The sequence below is a fragment of the Cibotium barometz genome, chromosome 9, assembly GCF_041138505.1.
Source record: "Cibotium barometz isolate CiBa-2024 chromosome 9, ASM4113850v1, whole genome shotgun sequence".
NCBI lineage: Eukaryota > Viridiplantae > Streptophyta > Polypodiopsida > Cyatheales > Cibotiaceae > Cibotium > Cibotium barometz.
Window position 1 is genome coordinate 13,427,744 of NC_141054.1, and position 15,627 is coordinate 13,443,370.

The following is a 15,627-nucleotide window of genomic DNA, read 5'->3' on the forward strand; positions in this document are numbered from 1 at the left end:
TATATAGCATGATAAGCAATTTTGAATATTCAAGAAGTCCCCAAATTGGTGATGATGTGGCATGTTATACTATATAGCATGATAACGTGGCATGTTACATGCCACCTATATAGTATGGCATGATAAACATGTTATACTATATAGGTGGCATGTAACATGCCACGTTATCATGCTATATAGTATAACATGCCACATCATCACCAATTTGGGGACTTCTTGAATATTCAAAATTGCTTATTATGCTATATATCATTGGAAATATCATTGGAAAGGTCTCAAAGAATAGATTCCAAATGTCCAAACTCCGCTCACTTTTGAGTTGATTTGTAAAAATTTTACCATGAGCCCATTTCTCTAGAGAGAGGAGGTGTGAAATCCTTAAGGGACAAAAATGAGAGTCCATATTTTGCCGAATGTAACACCACCATGTTTAAAGATGAGGCCTACTTCACAAAGAAGCACTTCAACAAAGGATCTACATCAAAGCCAACATTGAAAGACAAAGGAGAGAGTAAATGCCACTCCTATGGTAAGCCTAGACACTTTGAGAAAGATTGCTACAACAAGAAAAGGGTATCTGCAAACCTAGTGGAGGATGAGGATAAAGATGAAGAAGAACCCGCTGATGTTGTGGCCTCTCATGAGGCCAATTTTGTTGACTATCATTGGATCCTCTAAATGCTCATATAGATCCTAACTCATATGTAAATCATATATACCAATTGAATCCTTTCATTTTGTAAACCGATAGGCCAAAATTGGAGTGAGATCTGAGGAATCTATTGCCTATGAAACTGGAGTGAGTTTCAAGTTGGGGTCATAGGTGTTGTCGCTATTGAGAGTGGGCAAGCCATGAAGCTTTCCAACGGACTACTGTCAGGGCTACGAATTTGAGGAGAGATTGTTGGATAAAATTGATGAGTACATAAGGATGAGGGATAATATATGATACATAACCTTAGGGAAAATGTGTGCGGTGTAATCACTAAGCAGTAAAGTATCAAAAGAGTTCATCCAAGTAGGTAGAAGCCATTCGTGGAGAATCTTGTAGTTGAAGAGATCATGGGGCAATGAATATAGATGGTTAACGAGCTAGAATCAATAAGAAAATTGTGGAGAGGTGGTAATGATTTCTAAGGGTGGATTCCCGACCTCAACACTGACGCAATTAATTGTGTACTTGCACCTATTTAAGGGGCAAAATCTAATGGAAATGTACCACTTGCGTTTTATATCATTATGTTGGTCTTTTGTTGATTACATTTGCTTATTGTTGATCACTCAATGATGTGCATGCTTATGTTTAATCCACTATGCTGATCTTAATCTATGATTCGCCCTAAAATCTAACAATATATATATATACATCATAAAGTTCTATTAGATATATATATATATATTTATTTATTTATGTATTTAGAATAGAACAAAGAGGAGAGCTGAGCAGATCTGAGAGATGTCTGAGAGATGGGCGCAGTCACAACCCCAGCGTATCACAATCGCCGGTGAGTCAACCTTCTTTCTGATAAAACCGGATCTAAACGCCGACTGAAGCTTCTGCGCAACTGGAGCCTTCTTCCTGGTACACGCGAAGCATAAGTAGTGACCTCCAACGTTCACTGTATCAAGCTAAGCAAACTGGGACTAGGAGCCCTCATTGAGGTCGTGGACAAGATGACGAGTTGCTCGACGAACTGGAAGTTTTTGTGTGTCTCCGAGTAAGAGGGTCTGAGACCGGTCCGGAGGAGACATCTCCAAGTCAAATATAAGTCGTGATGCAGTAAAGGCCAGTGTATCAACGTGGCGGCCAAAGCAGCAGCGTTCCTAAGCTGGTGGTTACCAGCAGTGCGGTAGAGCAATTGGTAAAGCGTGTATCTCTTTGGAGTAAGGTCTCCCCATTCGAGTAAGGTCTCCCGGTTCCTAAGCCGGTGGTTACCAGCAGTGGGGTAGAACAATTGGTGAAGAGTGTGTGTGTTTGGAGTAAGGTCTCATGATCGAGTCTTACTTCCGGCTCGGACACTGTTTCGTACAAATAAAAAATCTAGCATTACAAAATAATAATAATAATAATAATTTTAAAAAAAGGCTGGTGGTTGAGTTACAAAGTCAAGACACGTGGAAAGCTGGTCAACTATTATGCAGCCAGTCTTTTCACCCCATAAGCCAAGATATTGAGGTGGTGTTCTTTGTTGGTTTCTTTATCAGAAATCGGTATATTTCCTATTAAGCCTTGTTTTTTTTCTCACATCGCCATCACGCCCAGTTTATTGTAAGGTGTATTCTCATAGAGCCACACTATTGTAAGGAGACTAGACACTACCCTTGTGCACACACGAGTGGTAAGACCTTCTCCATCTCTCTAATGGCAAAAGAGGACACCAAGGTGCAAATTAAGAAGTTCAATGGTGAGGGCTTCTATACATGGCAACAAGTCTTGGTCAAATAGAAGATGATGTCCAAGGGTTTTTGGCCATGTATCACTGGCACAAGGACAATCGACCTCACAAATGCCGAGGATGTAGAAGATGATGAGAGTTCACAATCTATCATCATGCTTCATCTTGATGAGGCACTTATCCATCATGTGGACCAACTTCCGACTACAAAAGCCAAATGGGATAAGCAAGATAAGCTCTATGTAGCTAAAGACAAGAACTCTAAAATCTCATTAAAGATAGAGTTTTTCACAAGAAAGGGGAGGATATTGGGACATTCATTACTCACATGAAGGGTCTCATGACCCAACTTGCTTCTATTAAGACACCAGTTGATGATGAAGATGCCATAGCTATGCTCCTTAAGGCCATCAAGCATGTGTATCCTACATTGGTGACCACTTTAAGGAATATACCCGACCCCACCTTTGAAGGAGTCATCCAGTCTTGCCTTGATAAAAATAATCATCCCAAGGGAGATGGAGATTCCCCCTCTACTTCTACACATCAAGCACTTGTAACCACTCAAGCGTTGAGGTGCTCTCATTGCAAGATTAAAGGGCATCATGCAAATAATTGTTGGATCAAATATCCCAACAAAATGAAATGTAACAAATGTAAGCAAAGTAGGCACATCACTTCTAAGTGTCCAAATGCATCTTCTTGCACGGGCCAAGAGGCCAATTATGCCTCTGAGTCTCCATCTAGGAATCTCTTCTAAACACACCACCAAAAATATCCTTATAAGCCTATGTTATAAAGGCATTCCACTCATAGATTAAGGAGGGAAATCTTGCCATGTAAGCCAATGTCACCGAGTCTATGCCATGAGCATTAGCATGGATAGCATTGAGAGAGGGTGTTAAAAAACAAGCTTGGCATGTGAACAAGGGTGTAGGTAGAGAGTGTGTATGTGAAGTCACCCTAGGAATGCAAGCCCTCACCCTAGGTGACCATGCCTACATAAAGGCATATTGTGTTCCATGTTTGTTGTATGAGGGTGAGCATAGTTGAAATCTTGAGCAAATAATAAGCAAGATATTTTTTCTTGTATACATGTGTTGCTCATCTCCTTGTGATTGTGTGGGTGAGTTTAGAGTCTTCTCCTCCTCTTGACCATGAGCAAGCTCTCACCAACGTGAATCTTCTCACATCATAGTGATGTACTTCAATTACGCATTGATACTACAAGTACAAATTTGTCATTTTTGAGCATCAAACCTCACATTCTATATTAAAGGCCCTGCATGGATTGCAAGTGATCTCACCTTATCATGATGGCATCTCGTCAATCTCTAGGGAACATTGGATTTCTCTTACATTCAAGGTATTTTTTCCTGTTGAAGAACACCTTTAGCATAGTGTACGGAAAATTCAAGAATTTTCCTTTGAAAGTGTGTTTCCACTCTTAAGTTTGTTGTTTTATTCAATACCATGACTTCCACAGTCAAGTGCTTTCACCCCCATCACACAAACATGTCAACTCACATATGCTTATGTTTTTTTGGCTACGATCAATTCCAAAATATATTTTTGCTTTGTATAGGTAACACTTCGAGGCCATATAACAGAAATTTTACAATGTCTTTTTCAAGTACAGAATCGCATCAAATAATTCAATTATGTATAGATGAGGTGGGTGCAAAAGATCACAAACCAAAGAAAAAAAAAAGGTATTGGGATTTCTTTTAGGGGGGTGATAAAATCAATCAGAAAATTCTTACCATGCAAAATCTGGTCTCCTTCTTGCGCAGCCCAAAAATGCTATACACATTAAATGCAATCAGAAGGACATGACACATGAGCCAAAATATAGAAACACAGCAAATATCTAGCAATGTAGGTTTCAAGGTACTAACAGGTATTAGGGCTTAAAAACACCCACCACCTAGCACATGATCCATTTATGAACATTAATGGTTTGGAGCTAGCAAGGCTTATTGCATTGCCTATTACATATTCCGATTCCGTAAGTGGCAGCTCATCAACCATTCACCTCACCTCGATTAAGCTGAAAATAGTATTTAAGGTAGTATTAAGCTTTATGATACCAGCACAATTCATACACATGGCCAAGATATACAAACCACCTTGATTTAACAGATTTATTCTACACTCCTGAGGTGATAGGCAGAATGTAGGTTTCCTTAACGTTGCTAAGCTATGAGAACCTGAGTATTCACTGTGCGCACGTGCCATAAAAAAAGACCTTGGACTCTTCGAGATAAGAAATGTCTATTTACTAAAAAAACAGAGGTTGAGCTTTAGCATACAGCGGACATGTCAAACATTCATAGAACAGAAAAGGATAGGTAACCATGACCGGCCAGGAAAATTGGGCTGCAGCAGCAACTGACAACCAATCCTACATTGCATCAACTACACTAAATGCAACCAAAACAAAAATGGCATTCTTTAGGAGCAGCTGGCCGGCACTGGTCTGCAACAAGATGACTGGTTGCTGTTAAGGGCAGGCCTCCTTATTGGGATGCTCCTCCACTTCACATGCAGGGCCAACAACCACCAGCCAATACATTGCTGACTGCAAAGTAGCAGATTGGACGACTCCCTTTCATTCCATTCACAAGCTCCTCTGCAATATCCAGAAAAAATCATCGAGAAGTCCACAGTTGGGAGACTGATCACAAAACCTATAAAGAGACCTTGAGTTGGCAGTCCATGTCAACTTTTTGACCAAGTGAAAGCCCTTGCGTGTGAAGTAATAAAGGCATGTCCTCTTTCTTTTTTACAAATCTGTGTGTGCCAACTCAAAAGTAATCCATGTCCGTCTGCTTGTGTGCTACAAAATGCATTCAGGCATTGCTCCAGTTGGGAATTGTGAGAATATTGAATTGCATCACAAGCATTAAATAACATACATTAACAGCTTTACCAGGTAAATGATGATCTTCCCCATAGGTGACCCTACTTGGATCTCTGTAGCTTTTTACAACTTCAAATATAATGTGTGCCTCTGTACTTCACAAAAATGAAATCTCCATTGAGCCCACCATCTTGTAAATAAGTGGATAGATGCTCAAGGGACATGCAACTTCCTTCAATATTGGAAGGAGCTTATGGCATCACCAAGAAAGAAAGAGGGCTCAAGGTTTCTCTTCTGATTCATAGAAACGGAGAACAAAATTTTCCACATCCAAGGCCGAACTCCATGCATGAACTTTTGCTTTAACCAATTGGCTATTTTCTTTGAGAAGCCTCCACAAAGGATACCTGTAACATTGAAAGGCCAATGTAACTACAAAGGCCGAAAAGAAATGCTTGAAAGCCAAGTGATAAGAGGCTGTACCCTTCCCTAGCCAGCACGTGATCACCTTCCTGCAACCTCAGAGATGGACAGTAATCTCCACGCCCATCTCCAACATAAATGATTCGTCGATTTGGAGATGGAGCAGCCGCCCTTATGTTGTCTAGAATCAGCCCCTAGAGCAGACAGAGGCAGGACACTTCGTGATGATGAGAAAAATGGAGGAAAGGTATCACTGCAATAATTCAAAACGAATTGGTTGTGTAAGGTACCTTACTTTGCACATATTGGGAGGGCAAATCAGGCAAACATGCGGAGGAGATGAATGGTATGGGTGGATGCGGAGAACTCCTTGCTCATCAACGTGTGCTGGATTGCTGTGAACCTCTGTGAAATACTGCTCTAGGTGGTGAGATGCAAGCACAGTCTGGATGAAAAAAACGTTGGCATCACTTATAACTCGCAGTTCCCATCTGCGAGAGAGAGACAGAGAGAACACACAATTGACAAGTTGAAAATGCCCATGTGAAAGATTGGGAGGTACAGTAGCTTTACCCCCAAGAGTTCGCTGCATAAATGGCTCTCATCATGGCAGGGTGGAGAGGTATCTTCCTCAATACGCCCTCAATGTCAGCTACTGTGTTCCCACAAGCTGCAAGTTCCACCATCATCCTGTCCTGTAAAGCCCACCCAAAATCTCGCCATGAGTTAGGTCTGTCCTCCCACACACACATATATATACATATATAGACATACATACATATACATACATACACATACATATATATACATACATAAACATACATATACATATACATATACATATACATACATATATATACATACACATACATATACATACATACAATATACATATATATACATACACATGCATATACATACATACATATACATATACATATATGTATATATATGTATATATATCTACATGTATACAATATACATATGTATGTATAGATACATATACATATACATATATGTATGTATATGTATATATATCTACATGTATATACATATACATACATACATATGTATGTATGTATATGTATGTATGTATATGTATGTATACATACATATGTGTATGTATATATACATACATATACATATACATATATACACATATATACATATAAATACATATATGTGTATACACATATATACACATATATACATATATACACATATATGTGTATATGTGTATATATGTATGTATATGTATATGTATATGTATGTATATGTATGTATACATACATATACATACATATACACATACATATACATACATATACATACATACATATGTATGTATGTATACGTATGTATACATACATATGTATGTATATATACATACATATACATATACATATACATACATATACATATACATATATATATATACATATAAATATATATATAGACACAGAGAGAGGAGGGGGGGGGGAGGAGACCATGAGATCCGTCCAGCAGGGGATGGTTGGGCGCAGGGAGAGCATGAGCTGGGAGGCCCCCAGGTGATCCACAACCCATGGATCGCTATTGCAGTCAATAAGGCTGTGGTCGAAGTCAAAAATGAGGAGTGGGCTCGCTTCCTCCATTACGATACCTATAGAATAATTTGTTTAAGTAACAAGTATTTCGTTTAAGTAACAAGTAGTCTTTAACCATGCAAACCACACATGCCTCACCCATTAACTTTCACCTCTCAACCATGCAAACCACAACACTCACCCAGTTAACTTTCACTGAACTGCAAAGTGCAATGCCAACAAATACCAACATTAACATCCACTGTAAAGAAAAAGCTTCAGCATTAACTCATAGCATACTTATAGATCACAAGGACTAAGTTCGCAAATACTCAGGGTCTTTACAGACACAACCCCCACCTAGAAAAAGGGGAGATCTCACCTTTATAGACACTTACAGGTAAGAAGAACAGTTCACAAGTACTTAAGGTCTTCACAGACACAACCCCCACCCGGGAAAAGGGGAGATCTACCTTCATGGCCAGGGATGGCCCCATCCAACCCTCCTCTGATCTGATGGGCAGGGGACCTGTCTGTAGATACCATATTATGTAATCACAAGGAGAACCAGACTTCAAAAAATAAATATTATTTCCATGAACACAATCATCTCCGTATGCATGGCATACCAAGTTTTGGAGTCATGGTCCTAGTACAGATCACGGCAAAAAGCAACATTTACACGCCAACAAGACTACCGTTGATCAGGGCAGTAAGCATACTATTTAAAATAGTACCCAAAAAAAATGTCACATCTCTGACATCGAGATAAGACAAACTGTCTTCCCATGTCCATGCTATTCCCTCAAAGCTCTTCAGACACCCACCCTCCACTTTCTTTGACTGTGACACATCTGCAACTGTCAACACAGCCTGTCTTCCCATGTCCATGAAATTCCCTCATTGTTCCTACACATCTAAGCTCTTCAGCCTCCCACCCTCTAGTGTGACACATCTGCAACCGTCAACACAGCCCATCTTTGTTCTTCAGTTTCATATCCCCCGGCCCTCAGCCCAAACCTCCACGAACAGATGGACCCACACATGCACTGCACCACAATCCACACAGTTTCATATCCTGCAGCCCTCAACCTGAACCTCCACGAACAGATGACCCAACCAGTCACATCCTGACTGTACACAACCTACACGTGCAATACCCTGCTACAAGCCACATGCACAAACCAGCACCCTAAGCCTCTATTATTCAAACAGGCCAGCCAACTCTCTCTCTCTCTCTCTCTCTCTCTCTCTCTCTGCCATGTATCTTTCCCAAGTCACTCACTCACCTAATGCCTGTGCCTCTCTCCCTAACACCTCCCTTTCTCTTAGCATTCTCACATATCACCCACAATTCTCTCACACCTACTGATACCCATGTTTCTGTCTCTCACCTAACAGTCGTGTTCCTCTCTTTCTCGTTGAAGCTCTCCCCCTCCGCCTCTCTCTCTCTCTCTCTCACTCACACACACACACACCTACTAACAGTTCCTGTCACTCGCCTAGCAGTCATGTTTCTCTCTCTTTTTGCAGCTCTCCCCTCTCTCTCTCTCTCTCTCTCTCTCTCTCTCTCTCGCGAGGTATGATAAAAGGAAATGATGAGCAACAGGTCCATGGGCAAGGGCAGATCCACTCCAAGAGGTATGAGCAAACACTTGTCCTATAAATTTGTTTTGAACTCTTATTCGTCCAATAAGTATTTATTGAGCCCTTAATTGTCTCAAATACTACTCTTAATTGTTCCAAAAATTTGTGTAGAACTCACAGTTAACCCAACTGGAGCAGAATTTCTCTCCGCTATGTCCACTAACTCTCTTGAGTCTCCAAGACACTCAAACCCCACCAGGATTCATCTCCCTATACTCATAGCTGACAGCTGCTGAAGGTCTTCTGACTCAGGGATACCTTCTCTTTCAAAACTGTTTGATTGCTGACAGCTGACAGCTGACAGTCAAACTTAACCCAAAATTTTCCTCCTCAATATAGAGAGACCAAAACCACTCCTTATAAACCACAACTAACCCCTATTGGGCCTCAGCTGATGTAAGTCAACTCCCTTCTGACTTGACACATTCTAACTGACACCTAGACCACTAGCTATGCTCAACTTGTCAGACTAACTTCTGACCGCTTTTGTTTGTCAGCCCAAACCTCAAAAGTGTTAAACAAGACAAACTAAAACTTTAACTACCTCAGCTGACCTATGCTGACACACAATTGATCAAGCTGCCTCCTTTAGAACTTGTGGACTCAAACATAAACTAACTGACACAGAACTGATTCAACTCAAGTCACCTCTTCATTCACTATTGTTTCTCCTCATCAAACTCCATCAAAACAACATAACTAAAACCAACACAAACAGTCTTCTCTGTGTATATATACGACTACGCATATCTCAACACCCCTGAGATTTGGTGTCACATGCACTCTGCACTGTAGTGCATGGTGACAAACTGGCTCATCACCAGCAATGCAACATCTGTACAGTATTAGTTCCATTCAGGAAGATTTTTAACGTACGCCATGACCCCATTGTATATCCTCAGTCCAGGATAAGTCAGGCACGAGCTACCTAGGTCATTCTCAGCCATAGTCAGTCAATCTAAGTCCCTTAACCCACTTAAAGAGACGCATTCATGCATATACAGTCAGTAGAAACCTTAGGGTTTGCATCAGAAAGCATCCTGCATATTGCACATCATTCATGCATAACATCTAGACCATTGCAGGAACCTCAGATAGCATCCAGGATTTATCTAGGATTTTTCTGGTAATTTTCCTAGCATTTTTAGCATTTTATACATCATTGGGACATTTTATTTGGACATGTGCAGTCGGCCAGCTCTGTAGCCAGCCGACTGACACATCTTGTCCATATAAATAGAGGCTTGGCATAATCATTTAGTCATTCATCATATTCAGCAAGAGAGCCATCAAGCGTGTACCATCCTCAGCCCCAGGAGCATAGGCGATTGCAGTTTCAGCCATCTCTCTTCAGCGTTTGTCTCCTACAGCCCTAGGCACCTCAAACACATGAGCATTCAGCCATCAGTCCATCTTGTGTTTTCTGCATCCATACAGTTTTCAGCATTCATTCATTCATCGTTTTGCTCCAGCCACTTGGTGAAGGTAAAACGCAGCATTCTCATTCATTTACAGCATTCATATACAATCTAGAACAGTCCCAAACAGCCCCTCTCTCTGCCCTAGCTTTGCATCCCTCCCTCATACCACTGGGAAGAGTGCATAGGCTCGAAATCGGACATCTTTGGTACTTCTACAGCAGTGCACAGTTCAGCCCAACACTTGGTCTTCAGAGGTCTTGCGTTTGGCTTATCATCAGTCACACCGTCAGTCTCTTTAAAGATAATAAAGCAAATACTATCTCGGTAGTAACGGAATAGGGGGCCCTTCAGTGGGTAATTCGGGACCCCATACGGTGTACAGTTCTCATCTCTCTCTCTCATATCTCTCTAAAGTTTGAAGTATTAAAGTGGATTGCTAAACTCACGAAACTCCGGATACAAAAGACGGTGTGAGCATTTGTATGACAGGATCCTCCAATACGAAGACTTCCGCTGCATATTACATTGGTATCAGATTCAACTTGTACACACACACACCGTATCCTACCGTGAGGGCATCCTTGGATGGTCAGATTGCGTTCCGGCACGACCACCGACTTCAGCATCATGTCTACAGAGGAGAGTACTCATCAACCGAAAGATGTCTCCCCCGAAGGAGACCTTGCTCTTCCGTCTACAGCAGACACCATAGCTCTTCTTAGAGCTCAGAACCAGCTGCTCATGGAGCGTCTCAAACTCTTGGAGGCAGCAACAGCACCCGACTACATTTCCCTCTTCATTCAGATGGAACAACAAAGGGGAGAGGACGAGGCCCAACGAAGAGAAGAAAAAGCAGAAGCAGAAGCTAGAAAGCAACAAGAAAAAGCAGAAGGACGGGACTATGAGGAAGCCCAACGTAGGATTGACGAAGACCGACGTCAAGATGAACTCGCCGCTCAGGAGCACTAACGAGAGCTCAATCGAGAACGTATGTTATCATCTGGATGTGGACGGGTTTACACCTGGTCTTCGCACCCACATTTCCCAGAAGGCACACCAATTTGCCTTTGAAGTTCAAAAGGCCTCATTCCAACGAGATTTCATCGTCTCGCCTCTGTTGGGGTGTGACATGATCTTAGGAATTCAGTGGTTCCGTCAGTATGAGCCTATTCCCGACTGGGACCAGCAATGCAACATTTGTAGAGTATTAGTTCCATTCAGGATGATATTTGTCGTACGCCGTGATCCCATTGTATATCCTCACTCCAGGATAAGTCAGGCACGAGCTACGTAGGTCATTCTCAGCCATAGTCAGTCAGTCAGTCAGTCAATCTAAGTTCCTTAACCCACTTAAAAATTCATGCATAACATCTAGACCATTGCAGAAACCTCAAATAGCATCCAGGATTTATCTAGGATTTTTCTGGTAATTTTTCCAAAATTTTTAGCATTTTATACATTATTGGGACATTTTATTTGGACATGTACAGTCGGCCAACTCTGTAGCCAGCCGACTGGCACATCTTGTCCATATAAATAGAGGCTTGGCATAATCATTTAGTCATTCATCATATTCAGCAAGAGAGCCATCAAGCGCTTACCATCCTCAGTCCCAGGAGCATAGGCGATTACAGTTTCAGCCATCTCTCTTCAAAGTTTGTCTCCTACAGCCCTAGGCGCCTCAAACGCATGAGCATTCAACCATCTACATCAGTAAAACGCAGCAGTTCAGCATTCAGCCTTCAGTCCATCTTGTGTTTTCTGCATCCATACAGTTTTCAGCATTCATTCATTCATCGTTTTGCTCAAGCCACTTGGTGAAGGTAAAACGCAGCACTCTCATTCATTTACAACATTCATATACATTCTAGAACAGACCCAAACAGCCCCTCTCTCAGCCCTAGCTTTGCATCCCTCATTCATACCACTGGGAAGAGTGCATAGGCTCGAGATCGGACATCTTTGGTACTTCTACAGCAGTGCACAGTTCAGCCCAACACTTGGTGTTCAGAGGTCTTGCGTTTGGCTTATCGTCAGTCACACCGTCAGTCTCTTTAAAGATAATTAAGCAAATTCTATCTCGGTAACGGGATAGGGGGCCCTTCATTGGATAATTCGGACTCCATATGGTGCTCTCTCTCTCATCTCTCTAAAGTTTGAAGTATTAAAGTGGATTGCTAAACTCACAAAACTCAGGATACAGAAGACGGTGTGAGTATTTGTGTGACAGGATCCTCCGATACGAAGACTTCCGCTGCATATTACAATGGTATCAGATTCAGCTTGTACACAGGGCATCCTTGGATGGTCAGATTGCGTTCCGACACGACCACCGACTTCAGCATCATGTCTAAAGAGGAGAGTACTTGTAACTTGGTTGAACACAATGCTAATCAATACACTTAAATACACTAAGATTTGATGGACACTTGCTCAAAATACAAGAAGTAAATTGCTGAATTGACAAGAGACACACAATGAGCCGGAACGGCCGACCCCTCCCTCAAATAAAGTATATTGATCTTGGGAGAATCAAGTACATAGTGTCATGGGCATTTCTGACCAGATTTCCATACCAATGCATATGAATACAGTATTGCAAACAAGTGGTTGTCGATGTAGACTTGCAACCCTTGTACATATTTTCACTCACCATCATATACACACTCACTCACCCATTTCATGCTGTGTTGTTTTGCTATGATCTCTCATACATCTGGTCCTTTCGTCCTTTTGCCCTCACAAGGAAAGCTCCATAGAATGTTGCATGTGTGAAGATAACATGGAAAAGCTCCGGAGAGGGCTATGTGTGTAAAGATAACAAAGAGAGCTCTAGAGCGGGCTACATGTGCACATGCTGCCAAAGGATCGTTGTTCTTACCAAACATAACAGCAAGAGGGTTGCTATTGTGCACGATGTCAATCCCAGTGACAACATATATACTTCGGCTTGACATTGTATCATTTCCTTGAATGATTTGTTGTTTCATTTTCATCATGGGCAGTATGTTTTTGCAGGGCACATATGTGTCCAGAGAGCAAAAGGCTTGCTTCTCGTATGAGGGCAAGATTGGCTTGTGCCATGAAAGAGAGCAAGACGTTTTGAGGCTTGTTTTTCAAAAAAAAAAAGGAAGATGCTTTTAGAAGTCCCAAACATGACCTTGGTAGGTATAAAAAACAATGTGCATCAAGGGAACCGGTAAATCAACAGAGATATTAGTCAAATGAAAGAACCCGGACACAGGGTCATTTTGAGTCCACTCCTGCTTAACTTTTACATGCATACATACATATATATATACATATATATACATATATTCTATGCATAGAAATCAAATTTAATGAGAATAACACTTTTGTAATAAAAAAAATTCCTTTATGCACCTAGGCAAGTGGAAAAATTCAATCTATATCGAGATTGCACATCCCGTGTAAGTTGTAAATCTGGATCTAGTCTGTAAAATTGCACCTCAAAAACTTATAAATCAAACTCATTTAGCAAGCTCATCATCAGATAACCATAGCTCATAAGCATGCTCCGATTCGACATCACTAGCTTGATTTTTTCTCTCTACATACATACATACATACATACATACATACATACATACATACATACATATATATATATATATATATATATATATATATATATATATATATTTTTGTGTGTGTATGTTAGGAAAAGGCATTCCTAACACACACACACACAAAAAAAAAAGATTGCATAAACAATATAGAGCTCTCATCAAGCTTGAGTAGTAGTGAAAGATAAGCATCCATAAGCAATGTCCTTAACGTATTTTGCAACTGAGAGCAGGCGATTGTGCAAGCTACGCTTTTCTGAAATTCTAGAGTTCTGCTTCAATTAAACACAAAAACCTAAAAGAAATAAAAGGGCATGGCCATTGAAAACCCTAACCGTGGCAGCAAAGAAAATTTGCAAGACGCTGTACCGTAGTCCGCTTCAGAACAAGGCCTGGATATCGAGTATAACACGAACTCTGTAAGTGGACTGCTCCTTCTACATCGGTGACCTTGTGTTAGCCTTTCAAAACAATAGGGACCCACCATCCCCAATATATTTTTATTTTAGCATTAGCATTTGCCTATTGCAACAACGTCCTTTATACTTTATACTTTTGATAAAACACATATTGAGTATCCCAACATAAATCTTGAGGATATAACTAAGCTCCAAGACTTTATGAAGCTCCACAAACCTAGCCACCCACCCCCAAGTTCAAGCCATGGTCAGGAAGAAACTTCAAGTTTATGATTTAACCCTACTTACCCCGTATATTCTATGTCGCCAATAAATTACTTAATCCATATCCAAATGCTCCACATACTGGCAAATCTCAAGCTGACTATATTTTTTCTACTCTCACTTCTCAACCCTTAGAATTTCCCACTAACACTCTCACCCCCCGAAGAGGTACCGGCACCTGACCCGTTTCCCCCACGGCAAACTCAGGAGGTACGTCACACTCTCCCACAAGACACCATTGAATCTTTTAATGATGATACTATTCTTGAGTCCTTGTCTGCTGTAGAGTACGAAGGATTCATAAGAGCTGGGAATCCACTGCTAAAACCAAAACTTATGTTCAAGGTGTTAATGCAAACTCGGCATATTTTACCAGAAGCATACTCAGATGTCACACCGACGAAGCAACCCTATGTACCGTACCCTCTCTGAGCACGTCGATCGAAATTAGAAGAGCTCCTGCCTTTGGCTGGAGAGGGCACCTTATGGTCTAACGTGGCACAGCACACCAAGTTAGCAAATCCAAAATTAGCCGATCTGTTAGAAATAAGAATTGTGACATTTATGATCAATTACTACTTCCACAGGTGGAGAAAGGCTCATCCAGTCCTCCACACAAGAGGGGGGTATACAACAATTATCACAGATGATGCAAATCCCAAGCTAGAGGATTTCGGCATACAGCCAAATTGGAGAAAAGAGTACCTCACAATCTTTGAATATAGCCATGAATATATGTGTGCGCCACCAACTCAAAGAGTGGATCCCTTGTACATGCCACTGAAGAGAAGATGGACACCTTTGGAGTTTCAAGAGGCCAAGCAATGGGATTCACATGTATGTTATAACTTCCCCATCTTCATGCCAGCTACATTTACAGATATAACGAGAGCAAAGGAACCAGATGCTTAATTGGATACAAGCATGGCGTCGTATCCCAAACCCGGCAACAGTGGCCAAAGTTCGATTCCTAAAATTGCTCGTGGTCTTGCTAGATCAACCCAAGGAAAGGTATGATGGATATGATGCTGAGCAACTGCAG

General features: G+C 41.1%; 1 protein-coding gene across 4 annotated transcripts; it reads right to left on the reverse strand.

Annotated features, from left to right (window-relative positions):
- Positions 1–4,655: 4,655 nt before the first annotated feature.
- LOC147635270 (thiamine phosphate phosphatase-like protein) lies at positions 4,656–14,416 on the reverse strand. Of its 4 annotated transcripts, none has more exons than XM_086802502.1 (6): positions 14,238–14,416; positions 7,170–7,324; positions 6,256–6,377; positions 5,978–6,173; positions 5,768–5,876; positions 4,656–5,666 (listed from the first exon to the last, which is right to left on the reverse strand). In XM_086802502.1, exons 2-6 carry the CDS (start codon positions 7,314–7,316, stop codon positions 5,494–5,496), a joined length of 747 nt encoding a protein of 248 aa, XP_086658628.1. In that variant the 5' UTR covers positions 7,317–7,324; positions 14,238–14,416; the 3' UTR covers positions 4,656–5,493. The 4 variants fall into 4 exon arrangements, with proteins under 4 accessions (XP_086658628.1, XP_086658625.1, XP_086658626.1 ...); XM_086802499.1 differs by having other exon boundaries at positions 14,272–14,397; XM_086802500.1 differs by having other exon boundaries at positions 5,743–5,876; positions 14,272–14,397.
- Positions 14,417–15,627: the final 1,211 nt, after the last annotated feature.

Coding starts and splice junctions, on each gene's coding strand:
- LOC147635270 (XM_086802499.1), bottom strand. CDS start 14,389: ATGGTGGGTCCCTATTGTTTTGAAAGGCTAACACAAGGTCACCGATGT. Junction 6,378..7,169: donor CCTGCTGGACGGATCTCATG/GTCTCCTCCCCC, acceptor TGGGCTTTACAG/GACAGGATGATGGTGGAACT. Junction 6,174..6,255: donor TATGCAGCGAACTCTTGGGG/GTAAAGCTACTG, acceptor TCTCTCTCGCAG/ATGGGAACTGCGAGTTATAA.